This window comes from Tiliqua scincoides, chromosome 8 (genome assembly GCF_035046505.1).
Source record: "Tiliqua scincoides isolate rTilSci1 chromosome 8, rTilSci1.hap2, whole genome shotgun sequence".
Taxonomy (NCBI): Eukaryota; Metazoa; Chordata; class Lepidosauria; order Squamata; family Scincidae; genus Tiliqua; species Tiliqua scincoides.
Window position 1 is genome coordinate 9,708,643 of NC_089828.1, and position 18,252 is coordinate 9,726,894.

General features: G+C 52.6%; 1 protein-coding gene across 1 annotated transcript in view; it reads left to right on the top strand.

The window, feature by feature from the left end:
- IQGAP1 (IQ motif containing GTPase activating protein 1) overlaps positions 1-18,252 on the top strand; it is a 56,953-nt gene that overhangs the window by 8,042 nt on the left and 30,659 nt on the right. The window contains exons 3-14 of the mRNA XM_066635085.1: positions 3,904-4,060; positions 4,414-4,491; positions 5,641-5,717; positions 7,682-7,749; positions 8,083-8,196; positions 8,467-8,645; positions 9,283-9,373; positions 9,817-9,980; positions 10,598-10,682; positions 14,345-14,508; positions 15,585-15,745; positions 16,174-16,298. Of these exons, the coding sequence (XP_066491182.1) occupies positions 3,904-4,060; positions 4,414-4,491; positions 5,641-5,717; positions 7,682-7,749; positions 8,083-8,196; positions 8,467-8,645; positions 9,283-9,373; positions 9,817-9,980; positions 10,598-10,682; positions 14,345-14,508; positions 15,585-15,745; positions 16,174-16,298 (1,463 nt within the window). The remainder of the gene's footprint in view (positions 1-3,903; positions 4,061-4,413; positions 4,492-5,640; positions 5,718-7,681; positions 7,750-8,082; positions 8,197-8,466; positions 8,646-9,282; positions 9,374-9,816; positions 9,981-10,597; positions 10,683-14,344; positions 14,509-15,584; positions 15,746-16,173; positions 16,299-18,252) is intronic.

Genomic DNA, 18,252 nt, shown 5'->3' on the forward strand with positions numbered 1-18,252 from the left:
CCCTGCAACTTGCGCGTGTCTGGAGGGGCCCACCAGTGAGACCTGAGTCTTTGCTGCAGTCCCTGCATTCCTGGAGTGGTGAATGCCTAGGGCCAAATGCTGCTCTGGAGCTTTCTCCTGCCAAGCGCTGTGTTGTCCTTGGCAAAGAGCTGCCCTCGGAGGTTTCTGGTCTCCTGGTTCTGGGTTTTTCTGCCCTCACTCTTTCAGGGGTGTTTACAGTGCATGTGATGAGAAAGGAAATATGGCCATGGTTGGCAGAGTTGCCACAAAAGTTTGTGTTATCTGGTGTGAGAACTCACTGCATCACCTCCATATTGGACCTCCATGTCGCAAACTTAGGGGGGTTTGGGGTGCTCAGAGTTATTGGTTCTCGAACCCTAAAGCTCTCAAGGCCCTCCTGTTCAGTAGTACTGCCACCACCCTGTATGTGCCAGTGTCTCAGTCCAGGGACACTGAGACCCTCTAGGCTTAATTCTATCTGTTGCAGGCACTGAGCGCTTTCTCCAATTAAAGCTTCAGTCTTCAAGTTACTAGATCTCAATGAGCACTTGGTAGCTTGTTGAACGGCTAGGCAGGATTCTGAACCTTTGTCCCCAACAGACAATGAAACAACTTGGTAAAAGAGATTTTAGTTTATTAAGTACATCCACGTTGGCATCCTTCAGTCTCAGAAGACTATGGTATTGCGCTCTGAACGGTGGTTCTGGAACAGAGTGTCCTCTCCAGTGCGCAAAGCCTGGGTAAAGTAGATATGGAGGATAGACTGTTTCCCATGCAGCAGATCCCCCCCTCTCCACGTCGCTGAAATGGTCCAATGGAAAGGCAGAGGCCAATACGGTTGGTTCCAGCAGCGTCGCAGGACGTGCCAGAACGCAGCATCGCAGCAGTTGCCAGAACGTGACTGTGTTCAACCATGAACTGCCTCAGGGACTCCAGCTTTGGATTTTGCCTCGAGGTTGACTCCTGAAGCTTTTTCCATAACTGGATGTAGCCACAAGGCAGTGGAGGTTTGGGATCAGAGTTTTCCTTTTCTCAGATGAGCTGCCTTCCCAGGCTTTAGTCCCATCTACCCGTGGCTGTTTAGTCACCTCTTACGACAAGTGCAGCCAAACTAAGGGCCTATTCTTATCCCCAGCCCCCAGGGGAATTAAGTACATACGGTTACATAAAATTACAGTAAGGCAGCAAATGCTGGAGGCATAAACATCTAGGAAACGTATCAGCAATAAAATAAAGCTAACTGGCTATCTCTATTAATCCCTATTTCTCACCTGGGTCAGCTTCTCTTGTAGATCTTTTAGCTCCAGGCTACCTATGAGGCCAGGTGCCCATGATGGACAGTGGAGCTCACACGCGTGCAGGATGTTGCATCCAAAACTCTGTTCAAGAAGGCCCCTTCACACCCCCTGGGCACTCATTATTATACTTCTTATCTTAATAGTACTGAGGTGACTTCATACTTATTTAGACTGTCCAATCAGGAACTTTTGAGGACAGAACCTTCTCGAAGTGGGTCTGGTTGCTAGCCTTCCTAGTTCTTACCCCTCCCAATTGGAGATCCATAGCTGCATTCCATTCCGGGGCCCCTCAGTCAACCGAGGTGTTAAATATACCAATGGGTTGTAATTCTTGTTGTCTGTCCTTTCTGGCCAGCAAAAGAGAAACAACAATCTTTTTGTTTGTTTACTCACATTCTTGCAGCTAGGAACTGCGAGCCACTTCTCCGTTACTGACTTAGTTTGGTTCAGGCTTCACATGCTAACCTAGGCCTAAACTGTACATGTTCATGACACTGTCCCAGACCGCACAGAAGGCATTACGCTATTCATGCCCTCAGGCTAAGTATAGCGGCATCATGGGTTGGTGCCACGTTCATTCACTTTATTTATTTTAACATATAGCAGTGCAGGTCACCTAACAAATCACTAACCAACCAGAAACCAGTGGCCAACTTGATGACAATCACACCACTGAATATTAATATAACGTTCTAATGTTTGCTCTGATCCATGGAAATAAGAGCTGACTCGGACGAACGCCTTCTTGCTATCCTGCAGTGTCATTATAACGTTGGCTCTCAGAACAGTTGGACTCTTTGGTCAGTTTTGAGTTAAAGAAATCCACTCTTTGTTACGTAAGATAGTTGTTTTTTCCTTTCCTGGTGAACTAGCCATGTGTTTTTGATAGAATATGGATAATTCCAACCAGTTTGTTTCATGATAATCCGCATGAAATCATTTTTCGATTGATCTCTAACACAATGGTGGAATTCATGAATTTTGCAAAAGTGGTTGCTAGTGATGTCACCTCCTCCAAGGGTGTCACCCAGTGTGGTCCACACCCCCCGCTCCTCCCCACCCAATGATGCAGCTGATGGTTGGTTTTCCTTTGGCTGTTGACTAGACTAGCCAGAGAGGTTGGAATGTGGTTGCTGCCCTCTCACTTGGCTGGTTTGAGTGTGGAGCACAAATGGTGGATGGGCTTCAGTTTATACTTTATGGATGGGGTGTTCACCCCCCCCCCACTCGTTGAAGTAGCAGCAGGTCAGCAGCTGCTGAAACCTCCCATTTACATGTGGTGCTAGCCACGTTGGCCAGTCTCTGTGTATGGATGGGAATTGAATGGCCAGCTCACACTCAGTCCAGCCCTTGGCTGCCTTCTCCCTCTCTGTTTTCCGCCTGGGTCAGAGGTGGGTGGACAGTGCAGAAGGCCCGCCTGCGATTATACGGCTCCAAGGCATGAGCAGGAGGGTTTTGCCTGTGGAGGAGACAGTGGCAGAAGGCCCTGTTTCCTTCCCTGCTTTGGACCCAGCTGTTTATCCTGTACCATGGCTACCTTGCCTTTCTTTTCTCTGTCGCTGGCAGGTTTCCTCAGCCCTGCTCCCGGAGGTTGCAGTAGGGAAGGGCAGGCAGGCAGGCAAGGCTGGGTCTTCTTTCCCTGTCCCAGGAGAGGTGGAAGGTTCTGGGCTGCAGCACCCAAAGGCCGTCTGGACAGCTCCTCCTAGAGGAGACCCCATGTGGACGGCCCCTGGAGTTGGAACCCCTTCCCTGCAACAAAGTGCTCTCTTTTCTGGCTCATTTGTGGCCAGCCTTTTCTTGGCAAAGAGCTTCTGGGCCATGGAAGGGCATCCATGGCAAGCAACTGGGGCTAGAGCTGAGTTCCTCACCAAGCTGCACGGGGATCTGCAGCCCTGGAGTTCAAGCTCATTGCTTGCTTGCAAACGCCAGGGGTCGGGGGAGGTCCACAGTTGTTCACGCTTTTCCTGTTGCCACATTGCTACTTCTCCTGTGTGTTTTCTCCAGTCAGTCCTTTTTGTAACCCAGTTGTGATCCTTGCCAGTCTGGTCTGCTCTTCCTTGGGTCTTGTGCCAGGCTTGGCTATGAGTTCCCCCCCCCCCCGGACCCTTTCAGGAAGTGGCCACGCCCCCACAGTGCAGACACGGAGGGTCTCTTCCTCGCCTTGGAGTTGGTGTGGGGTACCTCTTCCTCCTGTGCCAGCAGCATGGATTGACCCGGTGGTCTTGTGGGCGAGGGTTTGCCACTGCACATGGTGATTGGCTTGGTGACTGATGCTAAGCACAGCCTGGAAAGCAGCTACCTCCTTCCCAAGTCTTTCTCTGGGCCAGGTCTCTTTGTGTCCTGAATGCTCAAGGAATCTCCCACCATGGTTGTCGTGGGTGCAGCCACCAGGAAGGCCTGTTTGCTCAGAATGTTGTTGGTGGACACAAAAGGGAGAAAGATCCGCATCTGGCTTTGGGAGAAGAAGTGTCATTCCCCCCCGCCCCGCCCCGCCCCCTGGTGAGAAAGAAGCATCTGTGGCTCCAAGTGCTGGTACAGGGGCAGGGATTTCTTGTGCTTTTAGGGGATACAGGTGCCTACCACTCTGGCTGTTCTCTCTTCTTAGGTGGATGGAGGCCTGCCTTAATGAAGACCTCCCCCCAACCACAGAGCTGGAGGAAGGGCTCAGGAATGGGGTCTATCTGGCCAAACTGGGGAATTTTTTCTCTCCTAAAGTGGTGTCTCTCAAGAAGATCTACGACCGGGAGCAGACCAGGTACAAGGTGAGCCTCTTCCACTTGTCAGATCAGGGTTTTGTTGGCTAATCAGGACACTATGGTTGAATGAAGGAGAACCTATGAAGCTGTGGTGGGCCGCATTCTGCTTCATGCAGTACCTGGCACAGAATCCCACCGTGGAGCAGGAAGGCAGCACCCTTCCCCTCCCCGCTGCGTCTGCAGTGACTAGCCATCAATGGCACAGACCGCCTCAGTATAGAGGCTGCGGGAACAAGTTGCAAGGGTGGGGGTTCTGAAGGGGCTGCTGGTGGAGGTGCTTCAGCACCAAACTCCCCTCTCCAAGCTTTGCAGCCTGCTGGAGCCCCTTCACCCCTCATCCTCCTCTTTTTGCCTTGCAGGCGACAGGCCTCCACTTCCGGCACACAGACAATGTGATCCAGTGGCTGAACGCCATGGCAGAGATCGGCCTTCCCAAGGTGGTGTTGGCATTGCATTGGGGTGGGCGGGGGGCCTGGCCAGGCATTTCCCAGGCTTCGCAGCTGCTTCTGGGTTTCTCAGCAGTGCTGGTGGAAAAAGCTCGGTGGGGTTTGTGCCCTGGGAGTGCCTTGAGTGCAAGGAAACTGGTTCCTTCTCCATCTGAGCTGCAGGAGGGTCAGATCTGTGAGCTGTTCCTGGCTTGCTGGAGAATTGGGGCAGGACAAGGCCCTGAGTCCTCCCACCCAGTTTCTCCATAGAGAGCCAGGCTCACCTTTTCCAGTTTCTTGTTTTTCTTTCCTTGTGGCTTCTTTGGTGTGCCACCAAATGTCCCCCAAAGACTCTGTTATGCCCTTGGCAGGGCAGGTGAGTGGGAACAGGGGAAGTTCTGTTTTGCTTGACTGCTCTCTTTGTTCTGCAAAAGTCTAGCACAAGGATTCTTGATGGGTATGGACCTCAATCTCTGAACGTTTTAAAAAGTGTTTAGATTAGAGGTTGTGCCTTTTTATCCACTGGAGTTCCGTTCCCGAAGAATAAAAAAAATAACTGGATCCCAAATCAGTGGAAAAATAGTTTTAAAGACCCACTTCCAGGTTTCTTGCTCCTCCATTCTTGCCCCAGAATTCATTGGTATAGATGCTATACTGCATTCAGGCACTACATGGGGTGAATAATAGAATCTAATGGAATTAAATTATAAGTATTTAACAGTGTAAAGGTAGGAAATGGGATTTTGTTGCTTTTCCTTGTTACAAGGCATTTAAAGGTGGACCTTGGTATCAGTGGTAAGTCAAATCAGTGTGTACCAAATCAATGGATACTGAGGTCCCATCTGTATTAATAGAGGGGTGTGTTTTTGCTGAATGAGATAGGATTACAGCTTACTTTTTACTGAATATAATAGACTCACTTTTGAATAAAATAAGCACAGGTTTCAGACACCTCTGATTATTAAATATCACCATTATCAATATGGATTAAGGTGTTCTGTTTTTTGGTATTCATATGTAAAGTTTAACAGTGGCAAAGGGGGTCTGGGGACACGTTGAGTACTTGGGGGTCTGTAATCATAAAAAAGATTAAGAAGCTCTGCTGTTGCAGGTCATAGTAGAGCATTTTATTCATTTTAATTTCTTGGGTGGTGCTTTCAGATTTTTTACCCAGAAACCACAGACATCTATGATCGGAAGAACATGCCACGTTGCATCTACTGCATTCACGCACTCAGGTAATGATGTCCAGGCTGATGATGAGGTCAGCCAATGGCATTTTTGGCTTGAAAGGAAGAACTGTCTGCTCAGGAGCCAAACCTGGGGTGGGTCTTTCCTTGGAATCAATGAGCGGTTAATTCTCATTCGAGTTTTTAATGCTTTCCCTCAACTGGACCTAAAGGTGGGTGTGTTGTTACATTATAACATAAATTAAATTAGACACATATGTTTCCTACCTTGTAATTATCACCACGAATCCTGTGTTAGCTCAGTGTTGCAGAAGGCTACAGAATAAGGTTTTTGTGTGCCTGCAGAATTCTGGGCTCTGTTCAGGGCTTTTTCAGTAGTTGGGCAAGCCAAGCCAGGTGGCATAGAGGGCTGGGCGCTTGTGTAGAGCTGTTGTCCTCCTCCAGCTTTGCCAGTCTTCAGAGGGAAGGCCTGGGCAGCTGTCCAAGTCTTGGGCAGCCCCAAGGAATAGAGCGGCAGCTTTATTGTCTTGCCTTTAGTGAGAGGTAAAGTGTATCTGGTTTCAGGTGACTCACTATACTGTGACACAGAGACTTCCAGGGATGTGGCTGTTTGGCCATGGGGGTGAGACTGCAGACACCCAGCCAGCCAGGGAAGGGGAGGCCTCACAGCCCCTCGATTGCAGTGCAGTGACTTGTGCCATCTGGAGCCACCTGTTTCAGTTCAGGTGCTCCCAGTCCCCTCTTACCAGGAGCGCCTCCTGGAGGAGTCCATTGTTACAGGCCTGGGCTCAACCCTGCAGTTCTTTCTCCTGCCTCTGGAGTCTCCTGCTGTCCAGAATAAACTTGGAACAGGACATGCCTGGGTTGCAGAGACCTGCAGTTGAGCAGAACAGTTAGCAGTTGTGTTCGGTGGGGGCAGGCTGCCTGCATTCTGATCCCAACGTGCCCTCGGATATTGGCAGAGGGTTGCTGTGAGGAACTAGGTAGGGAGCGACCCTTAGCCCTCTGAAAGGCACTGCTGGTGAGACAGTGACTTCCCCCCCAGACAGCGGCCATTGCCAAGGGACTTTCGGGACTTGACTGGCAGGTGCAGCGCCTTTCCTGCCTTGGGCCCCTCCAGCTTTGTGGAAAGTGGCAGTGAGCCAGGTGTTCATTCCTTTGTCTTCTAGCAATAGATCTGAGACTGATGGCTGCAGGAGTGACCTCCCACGATTCTCACACCTAGTTCACGCACCTCACTGGTTGAACTGGCACAGGGCTTGCCTTCCTAGGCTGCCTTTCTCAGACAAGGAGAATCTAGGGTTCCCTGGCAGAAGAGGGTGGACTGTTCTGTGGGACCCACTCTGGGTGCAGAAGAGGGTGGACTGTAACTGTGCAAGGGTCAGCAGGAGTTGATTGACCCAGTGGGAAGCCGATTGGAGGCCACCTCGGTCAGGATTGCTGCTCAGGGGTGTCCTTTCCTCCTCCTCTTCCTGGGAGGGGTATTGTTGGCGTTGGAACAGTGCACTAGGTTGTGCATCTTCTCCACTTTCCCTTGGGGGGTCCAGCCTGAACAACTTGAGTGTCCCTTCCTGCTTAACTTGTGTGTGAGTGTTGCAGCTGTGCCAGAAGCATTGTCCCCCCACCCCCAATTCTGCAAGCTGACTCAAGCTCTGCAAGCTCAACGTTTCTCTCCTGCAAATGTTGCGATTGCAGAGCCTTGGTTTGTTCTCCTTTCTGCCCTTCCCTGCAGCATGCCGGGGCTCCCTTGTCCAGGCAACTCTGGCTAGTCGCCTTTCAGGAGGTCTCCTGGTGGTGGGCTCTGTTGACACAATGGCCCCTGCCTTCCTTGCTGAGACCCACTGCCAGGGTTGTCAGCTTGAGCTATGGGCCAGGGCAATAATGGAGCCGAGGCCAGTTCTCTGATGGAGTGAGACCGAAAGATGGGAGTTTTCTGGCTGGCTGGCTGATGTTGCAAGATGGTTATTGCCTTGCCTGAAAGACATTCAACTTGCCTCTCTATCCTCCCCCAGTCTATACCTGTTCAAGCTGGGCCTGGCCCCCCAGATTCAGGACTTGTATGGCAAAGTGGACTTCACAGGCAAGTGGACCGTCTTGTCTCCCTCCTTCCCTTGTTTTGTGGAAGGGTCACGGGGAAGGTAGCTCCAGAGGCTTCAGGAAGGGTATTGCTGGAGCGAGCCTAGATGGCTGTGCATATCTCATCTGCCTGCTGGAGGAGGAGCCTCCTCAGGGCTTACTTGCTCCCACCAGTGTGCTTGGCTACCACCCCTTCGGGTGGGACAGGTGAAGTCAAAGCCCCTCTGTCTGGGACCTCATCATCCACATGGTGGAGGGCCAGGGTCAGATCTTCGGGAAGGGGTGGTTTGGGGCATTACAACTTGCCTACTGCCCTTCTTCCCCTTCTGTGTTGCAGAGGAGGAAATCAGCAACATGAGAAGTGAGCTGGAGAAGTACGGGATTCAGATGCCAGCCTTTAGCAAGATTGGTGGGATTCTGGCCAATGAGCTATCCGTAGACGAAGCTGCCTGTAAGAGAAAGGGGGTCTTATTCTTTTCCCATTGGGTCTTCTGAACTGTGCAGGAAGTGAGGATGGAGCTGTTCCCTCTTTCACATTGGCAAAATGAAAGAGAGGGGAAGGTGGCTGGCTGGCTGGCTGGCTGCTTGCTGCGGACAGACAAGGGTGATCTGGGGCTTGTTGGTTTGTTGTCCTGCTTTGCGAGTGCCGCGGAAGCAGATCCCTTGTGAGTGTTCTCAGGTTTGTGGCTGACATAGAGGCTGTGCCATCTGTTCCTTCCAGTACATGCAGCAGTGATTGCTATTAACGACGCCATCGACCACCAGGTTGCTGCTGAAACCTTTGCTGCATTGAAGAACCCAAATGCCATGTTGGTGAATCTGGAAGAGCCGTTGGCACCTGTTTATCAGGACACTTTGTACCAGGCCAAGCACAGCAAAATGAGAAACGCACGCAGCAGGGTGAGTGGAGGCTCAGCTCCTTCTCCGGCTTCATGGCAGTGCAGAGAACTACAACATCCTATTTGTGTCTGAGAGGGGGGCGTGTTGCCACAGGGTGATGGGCTGGGCAACCCTCCTGCCTTGGTCAGAGGGCTAGGTGTGCTTTACGCCCTCAGGCAAGCAGGCAGCTGCTCCCCTCCCCACAGCTTGGATGCATTGGGGTGCACAGAGGACGTTCCCACAGTGCCGCTGGCAGCCATGATAAGCACAGTTGCTTTTTCCAGAATTGAGTACGGCCCAGGAAGGACCGCGGTCCGAGCTTGACTTTTTTCCAGAGTGTGTTTTAGGGTATTGACACAACATGGTCCTCCCCGTAAAATTCAGAGCAGTTATGGAAGTGGGACCAAACATGCTGCGCAGCGTCCTTGTTAGGGGGTCCTGGTGGTGGCTACGCAGCAGGCGAGTGAGGCAATGTGCTCAGCGGTGGGGGGCGCTCCATTCCAACTGGCAGGGAGAGCCCAGCTGGCAGCTGGTTGTCTCCAGGAGGTGCCATGCTTTGGCCCACTTGTGCTAGTGGTTGGGGGTCCTGGGCATGGCCCTCTGTCCCACTGCAGGGGTGGCCTTGGAGCTTTGCTGTGCAGCACCCCGTCTCTTCTAGGTGGCCCCTGAGGATGCAGACAGAGAGAGGGATGTGTACGAGGAGCTGCTGACCCAAGCAGAGATCCAGGGCAATGTCAACAAAGTCAATGGTAGGTTGGGGAGGTGGCAGGGCTCTCCCGGCTCCCTGTGACACCCTTCCACTCTCTCCCGTCTTACTCTTTCTGTCCAAGTGGTTTCTTTCCCCCACCTTGTGAGTGTGATTCAGTAACTGACTTAGCGGTTGAATTGGTGTGAACAGCAGGGCTACAGAGCTGGAGGCCCCCAGGCTGTGACCCATTAATTGCCCAAGAGCGGATCTGTGGTTGTTGCCTCTTCCCCCCCCCCCCCAAATTCTGGCAGCTGCTGATGCACACCCTAAAATCTAAGTTGTGGACTGTGGGCTTGTGCTTCTGGCCTGCTGACTCACTTGCTCTCTGGGGTAGTGGGAAAAAGGGTCAGCAGTCCTGGTATGGCGCCCCTGGAGCCTGGATCCAGCGGGGCTGTTTTTATGAGCGTGACTTCCTCAAGTTAGCCCTCCTCCTCCTTTTTTCAGCACACTCAGCCTTATCCAGAATTGACCTGGCTCTGGACCAAGGAGACGCTGCAGCCTTGTATGAAGCCTTGTCATCTGCAGCTCTGGGGCTCCGTGGACTCCGGCCCGAAAACACCGAGTGGTACTTCAAGCAGCTCCTGCGAGAGAAGCAACAGAAGCAGGAGGTATGGGGAGGCTTCTGGGCTCTGGGAACGGTTTCCCCTTCCGGAGGACAGTTTCTTTCGGAGAACAGACAGACCCTTCTGCAGCTCGCCATGGCACTGCTGCTGTGGAGGCAGCACCTGGCATGCCCTCTTTGCCACAAGCAGAGGAGAGGGTACTCAAGTGGGTGACCCCTCCCACCCGCCCCAGCAGAGGATGTGCCACACACCTCCAGCCTGGGGGGACAGCATCCCAGCACTTCCTGCTGCTGTGGTCCTTGCAGCATGTGCCATCGCAGCAATGCTCCAGCCCCACAGTTCCTTGGTGATTGCATGGAAGGGGCTGCATGGAAGCCGGGTGATCCTTCACGGGCAGGACAAAAAGCCAGAGCATGCAGCGTGGTTCCTTGCAGAGGCAGAACAGCCACATCATGTGGTGGCAGCACCTCATGTGGCTTAGAAAAGCCGGCTGTCGTGATTTGGGCAAGTGAGACCTTTTGGGCAGCAGGTCATGCTTCTAATGAAGCAGACTGGTCTGAAAGCTGCACGGACACCAGTGGGGGAGCCTTTTAAAGTACACTGTTGCTCCTGGCGGGTTCCCTGGATAGGACAGTTAAGAGAAGTCTCCCTTTTCTCCTCAGGCTGGTGGAGATGGCCCCCTGCAGAAGGAGGAGTTGCAGGCTGGGGTGAACCAGGCCAACAGCACTGCCCAGCAGTACCAGCAGAGTAAGTGGAACTGAGGTGCCTCTCAGCAGCCATGCCTTTCTCATTAGGTCGTAGTTTTTCTGCCAGTCAGAAACCTTCTCTTTTTCTGCTCCCCCTCCTTGGTTGCGTTTTGACCAAGTGTGTACACAACCTGGCCCCCCAGTTTCCCCCTTCCCTTTGCCCTAAGACTTTGGGTGATGCAGGGCACATCCAGAAAGGGCAGAGAGGTCAGGCCCACATCTGGCAGGCGTAAGTATGGTGTCTCTTTCTTGGTTGATGAGCACCACTGGGGGAATTGTCTTTGTGGCCAAAAATTAAGCTTGTCACCCTGACGAAACCACAGCTCTTCTTTTTGTTCTGGGGGGGCAGGGTGGGCGGGCAGCACTGTTCTTCCTGCTTCTTCAGGCAGAACCTCGAACCAAGTTCACCTCCTGCAACCAAGCAGTCTTTGGGCCTTGCCTGGCAGGCTGGAGAGAGCTGCCATTGTGGAGCCAGTGACCAGCCTGCCTTCCCCCAGTGCCAAGACGCCCCTGGCTTTTGTCATCTGTCCTGCAGAGAGAGAAGCCAGAGAGGCCTGATTGCAGGGAAGGGGGGGGCGGCAGAGTTGTGTGACTGAAATATGCAACTTGTCCCTTAAAACGGTCATGGTCCCAGAGGTTTGGAGAATAGAAAACTTCACTCCAATCTTTAAAAAAAATGAGAGGGGACCCAGGAAACTATAGGCCAGTCAGCCTAATGTCTGTTCCAAGTAAGATGGTGGAATGCCTCATCAAAGATCTTAAAGCACATAGGCAAACAAGCCTTGCTGAGGGAGAACCAGCATGGCTTCTGTAAGGGCAAGTTGTGCCTCACAAACCTTTTAGAATTCTTTGACAGGCATGTGGATGTGGGAGAACCTGTGGATATTATTTATCTGGACTTTCAGAAGGCGTTTGACGTGGTCGCACATCAAAGGCTGCTGAGAAAATATCACAGCCAGAGAATTAGAAGGGGCAGGTCCTCTCATGGATTGGGAAACTGGTTGAGGACCAGGAAACAAAGAGTAGGTGTTAGTGGGTAATTTTCACAGTGGAGAGAGGTGAAAAGCAGTGTACCCCAAGGTTCTATTCTTTGGCTGGTGCTTTTCAACCTGTTCGTAAATGACCTGGAGATAGAGTTAAGCAGTGAGGTGGCCAAGTTTGCAAATGACACTAAACTTTACTGAGTGGTAAAGACCAGAAGAGATTATGAAGAGAAGGATCTCTCCAAACTGGGTCAACGGACAGCAAAATGGTAGGTGCGTTTCAGTGTAAGTAAGTGTAAAGTAATGCACATTGGGGCAAAAAGCTGAAACTTCACATACAGGCTAATAAATTCTGAGCTGTCTATGGCAGATCAGGAGAGGGATCTTGGGGTACTGATGGACAGCTTGATGAAAGTGTTGACCCAGTGTGTGGCAGCAGTGAAAAAGTCCAATTCCATGCTCGGGATCGTTAGAAAAGGTATTGAGAATAAAATAGTTAACATTATTATGCCATTGTTCAAATCGATGGTAATGCCACACCTGGGGTATTTCGTCCCACTCTTGTCATCAGATCTCAAAAAGGACATAGAGAAATTGGCGAAAGTACAGAAGAAAATAACTGGGCTTGGGTACCTTCAGTCTAGAAGAAAGATGCCTGAGGGGGAGCATGATTGAGACGTTCAAAATTATGCAGGGGATGGACAAAATTATGCAGTGGATAGAGAGATGCTCTTTACCTTCTCATACAACACCAGAACCAGGGGACATCCACTAAAATTGAGTGTTGGGAGAGTTAGGACAGACAAAAGAAAATATTTCTTTACTCAACGTGTAGTTGGTCTGTGGAACTCCTTGCCACAGACTGCGGTGATGGCATCTGGCCTGAATGCCTTTAAAAGGTGATTGGACAAATATATGGGGGAAAAGTCCATTACAGGTTACAAGCTGTGATGTGTATGTGCAACCTCCTGATTCTCTGGAAGGGGAAGGGGGGCATTCTCCACTGTATGGGTATGCTCCTCCTGCCACACGAGACAAGAAGGGACTTGCTTGGTGCTTCCTCTTCCGGTGGAGGGGGCATCCCAACCCAGTCCGGTTCTGGCTCCCATAGGGACAGGTCAGGTTTTGCAGAACTCCAAAGAGCTCCGCTGGAACAATGCTTTTTTTTCCTCTTCCTTCTCTTTCCTGGCCTTCCTCTTTCAGCCTCCCCCCTCCTCTACCCGTCCCCCCTTGCAGCCAGCAGTGAGGGAAGCAGTGAGGCAGGGAGTTTGCAGCCTCCGGCCCATCTGGTTCAATCAGGAAAACAGATTCCTTATTTGTGTCCTTTTCTGAAGCGAATCCAGGCAAGAGGGCATCTGCCGCATCTCTTCCAAGATGGCTGAAGTCGGCCATACCGGAGGCCTACAGGGCCTCTTAGAGGGAACCCCTTCTGGGCATCACGGCACACTCAAGGGGGGTAGCTACCTCGGCAACCAATTCCTTATTTGTGTCCTTTTCTGAAGCGAATCCAGGCAAGAGGGCATCTGCCACGTCTCTTCCAAGGTGGCTGAAGTCGGCCATACCGGAGGCCTACAGGGCCTCTTAGAAGGGCTTCTCCCAACTTGTTCACCAGGCACTGTAAAATTGATGTGGCGGCCTTGGTGGAGGCCACATTTGGGAGAAGGGTCCTTCAGAGGGTGGTGCTGCAGTGAAGGAAGCCATGATCTTCCCATCTGGGTCGATATGTCGCTCTGGCATATCCCATACAGTGGAGAATTCCCCCTTCCCCTTCCAGAGAAAAATGGTATTCCTTACCTGTGAATATCCTGTTCTCGGAAGGGGAAGGGGGGCATTCTGCCCACCCTCTGGGATTACAGCAGCTTTTCACTGTTGGATCCTGCGTCTTCGGGTTCGTCAGTCAGGGTTTCCTGAGGCCAGAACTTCCGCCTTCCCGTTCTTACAGGACTTCATTCCTTCCTTCCCCTTTTGTTGGGCCTGTGATTCTTTTGCTGTTACCTTCTTTCTCCTGCCTGGGCCTTGTGTCCAGTCGCTTTTCTTGTGTTCAGCCTCTCTGAGTGGTGAGGTCGAGTCGGCAGGACAACGTAGGAGGATCTCAACCATTGCTCTTCAGTTTGCAGACTGGGTTGGGATGCCCCTCCAGCGGAAGAGGAAGCACCAAGCAAGGCCGGTCCTGTCTTGTGTGGTGGGAGGGGTATACCCATACAGTGGAGAATGGCCCCCTTCCAAGAATAGGATATTCACAGGTAAGGAATCCCATTTTTTTAGAAGTCTATCTCAGAATGCCAAAGGAGGGCACCAAGATGCAGGCATTTTGTGGTCTCGTGTTCTCCCTGAAGCATTTGGTGGACCACTGTGAGATGCAGGAAGCTGAACTAGATGGACCTTTGACCTGATCCAACAGGGCTCTTCTTATGTTCTTATGACTGCAGCCCCTGAGTTCTTTGGGAAAGGAGGCCTGAAGGAGGCTCTCTTTGCAGGGCAGGTTTTCGCTTGATAAGCAGAGGCCGCCAAGCAGGGCTCTTGGCTTTGGGTCCCTCTCCTCCCTGGCAAGAAGCTGCACTCAGCTTTGTGTTCTATGGAAACTCAGGGAAGCCAGTGGGGGCAGTGCAGACCTGGCTGCAGGCGTGTAAAGGGTGTGGGAGTCATTTCCGCAGCAGATCAAAAGTGTTTTTGTCTGCAGGACTGGCAGCTGTTGGAAGGATCAACGTGGCCATTCGAAATGGTGTCTCTGAGAAGACTGTGGTGGAACTGATGAATCCTGAGGCGCAGCTGCCCCCAGTCTACCCTTTTGCCGCTGAGCTGTACCAGAGGGAGCTGGCCACCTTGCAGCAGCAGAGCCCTGATGTGAGTCCAAGTAGGCGCTCTCCCTGGGGGTGGTGCCACCGACACCACTCCCAAGACGCACCTGTTCAACATGTCATGGGTGTATCACCGCATGTAGGGCATTTGTGTTCATATATGATAAACTTGCTGGCACTCATCGGTCTAGGGGCCGCTACTGCCTGCTGCTCTCTGCAGTGGACCATGTGACCTCGGCTAGTGACCTTGAGGAAGGAGCTCTTTCCCCTACCCGAGCATAGGCCAGTATGTGGTGCTTTGTCCTGGGTCAGAGCCAAACCTGGGTTAAATGAGGAGTGGGAAGTTCCATCCTTGGCTGTGTCTGGTGACAGGCCTTTTGGCTGGCTTGCTGGAGGGTTTCTGTCCTGTACGTTCAAGGGCAGGCACTGCTGCGTGGTCTTTGTAGGTAGGTTGCCAGATTCGTGCACCTTCTGATGGGTCCTGCATGCATCGCCTGCGGAAGGGACGTCCCCCGAGTGGGTCCCTGGCCAGCCCTGCAGTGGGAGGTGTGCTTCTTCTTTCCCCCTCCAGAGATGAACTGGTCCCTTCCCACTGTGGGCCGGACCAAAGCTCTGTCTAGCCCAGCCATCCCTCAGCTATGCCTCAGCTTCCAGCAGTGGGTAGCCAGAGGCCTCTGGACACCCACAGGCAAGAGAGAGCGTTGCGGTCCACCCTCACACCTGGGGCTCAGAGGGATAGCATAGCCACCGCCAACTGTGGAAAAAGTGAAGAGCTGGAGTGAGGCAGCCACATTTGGGGGTGGGAAGGAGGGCTGTTTTGTTGGGGGCACCTTTTAGTGGCTTCAGGTGCCGCAGTGTCTTGGAAAGGGATGAGGCCCTATGTGTCAGCAAGTTGGGAGTGGGGGGAATCCTTTCAGCCACTGCCTCCCCTTTCAGTGAGAATCGGAGCTGAAGGTTCTTCTGGACTCCTTGCACACACATCGGCTTTCTCGTTGGTGGTGGTGCCCCTGCTACCATTGCACACTGCCCTTGCCTGCACCTTTTATTTCTTTGCCCACCTGGCTTGACACCCTCTGTGTGTGCGGCAGGAGGGTTCTTCCTCACCGCCCTCTCTCTGTACAGGGAAGCCTCACACACCCAGAGCTGTCAGTGGCTGTGGAGATGCTGTCTTCAGTAGCCCTTATCAACCGTGCCCTGGATTCACGGGACGTCAGCATGGTCTGGAAGCAGCTGAGCAGCCCTGTGACCGGTCTGACCAACGTTGAGGACGAAAACTCCCAGAGGTCTGTTTCTGCTGTGTGGCCAGCCCTCCTGTCCCCTCCTCCTGCCTGCGGGCACCTTGAGAAGTCCTGGCTGTTTGCGGAGGGATTCAGGGTGACAGAAGCACAAGGAGGCATCTCAGATGGATTCGGAGGTGGGGTGCCCATGATGTGCTTCCAGGAAGCAGCTCCCTTAAGCATGTAGGGAAGGGCGCAGGTCTCATCAGCAGTCCTGAGTGCATGCTGTGCATGTGTCTGAGACTGGGCAGTCTCTTTCGGGTTGCTGTCTTGGGGCCAGCCCAGGTCACAGCCTCTGTCGTGCTTTTCTGCTAGCAACCCAGTTCCGTGGCTGGGTGCTACGTGGCAAACTGGTTTGCCTTGTTCCCGGCTACACCAGTGTTGCTGTTTCTGGTGGCTGCTGGAGCTGTTGTGCTGTCTCTTGGCCACGGCAGGTACGTTGAGGACTTGCTGAAGCTGAAGGCTCGGGTGCAGGACGAGGGGGCTGAGTTTGTCACCTGGAATGACATCCAGTCATGCGTGGACAGTGTGAACACTGCAGTGCACGAAGAGCATGAGAGTAAGTAGGCATCAGAGCAGCAAGGGAAGCCGGCGTGGTCAGCACCAGCCTGGTGGCCGGGGTGGGCTAAGCTCCGGCTGGGCTGGCTCTGGGAGTTTGCTGAGTGGCTGGTCCCTTTGCTCCCACAGTGGCACAGGCCGTTTTCCTCATGGGCCCCTGGGGAAGGGGCACACCTCTGGGAGGAGTTTGAGGCAATTGTTGTCTCCTCCACTGATGCTCCAGGTTGAGGTGCAGGAGGTGGTTCTGCATTTTGCCTAGGAAAGTGGGCGTTTGCAAGAAGGGTTGGACCCATCATGGTTGCTGTCAGACCTGCTGTGGGGATTAGGGCAGAGGGGAATCCTGAAGCCAGGCCCCCCCCCCCCGGTTTGCCCCAATTCCAGAGTCAGTAGACACCTGTGCCACCAGGAAGACAAAGCTGGGCAAATGGCCGTCCTTGGAAGCTGCCCTCCTAGCTGCACGGAGAATCCTGCTATCTGGCAAAGCGTCACCAGAACACAGGCAGGCAGGTCTAGAGGCAAAATATTTCTGTAGCTTGGCTTCCACACTGTTGGCGCTCCAGTGTCTGCTTGATGGGTCCTTTATACCTTTCTAATTGGCGGAGGAGGTGAGGGGCTTTTTTGGAGGAAGCCAAATGTGTGTGGGGGTCTTAGGCGTGACCTTGAGGTGCCTCAGTTTGATGTCACTGTCATCTCCCCCTTTGGCTGTTGTGCAGCTTTTTGCCCTCTGACCCAACCAGACAGGCTCAGTTGCCCAGTCAGTTGGTACCCGCCCTTCACAAGCTGTGGGCTGGGTTGGAGCTGCTGGCTTGGAGATGCCAGGCAGAAGTGATCTTTCTGCCTGGCCAAGTAGTCTGTCTGCAGGGAGGCAGATTCCAGAGTCTCGCAGGAAAGCTCTTTGACCCTTGCGCCGAGGCTTTGACATCTGGAGGACGGGGAGTGAGGGGAACTCGGGCATCACGTCTTGCTGCCCCCACAGTGCCCCCTTTGGTTTTGCTTTCAGGGCACTGGAGTTGGGGCCTGCCTGTCTACCTGGTCCTGCAGTCCCCATCCTGCCCCCTTCTGACAGGAACGTACAACAGCTTAGCTTGCTGAGATCCAGCACTCCTTCTTCCAGCCACTGCTGGTCCCTCTTCCACCCTCCAGGGCTTCTTTTCGCCTGCTGCAGGCCAGGAGGCAGCTGTGTGAGCCCTGCTTCTTCTCGCTCCTCCTTTCTTGCCTTCCCCCTTGTCATGAGACTGTTCTTTCGTGTGGGTTTTTGTTTTCCCCGTGTTGGTGTTAGAGTAGCTGGGGCTCTGTGGGTGTAACAGATTCAGATACAAATGGTTGGGTTCACTGGGGAAGAGGATAAAAACCCTTGGAGATGGTAACCTTGTGGATGAGATCCAAGCGAGAGTTAGCCTCATTCTGGTGTTGTGAGTAACTAAAAGAAGCTAAACTAGTTCTGACTAGTCAGAAAAAGAGTTGGAACTATGTTAAGGTCTTATCTGTTCTTTGTAGTTTTCAGCAAGCTCACATGAAGGTTTCTGCCTTGGGGGAGTCCTGCAGGTTTGGGAGCCTCCTGTTAGCTCTGGTGCTTTCAGCCAACTGCATATTTGAATTGTGTAGAAGCCTCTTTTGTTGTCTGGTAATAGTTAATAGGCCTGGATAAACTGTTTCTTATTCCTTTCTGTTTGGGTCTCTTTGAGGTATCTGGGAAGTGCTACTCTTTTCCCAGAAAAATAAAAGAGAGAAACTAAAAAGAACGTGTTAAACGGCTTATGTTGCAAGGAAGGGGGATTTAGCCCAGGGGATTCCTCTAGCAATCCTGGTTCTTGAGCTGGTGGCGGAGTAGTTCCCTAGGAGCATCTAGGGGAAGAGGGACTCCTCTTCCTAGTGTACGCTTTTCTACAAGAACTGACCGGATGGAGGGGTGAGGCAGCACTGGCAGTCCTGGGGGTATCAGGAGAGGCAAAAGT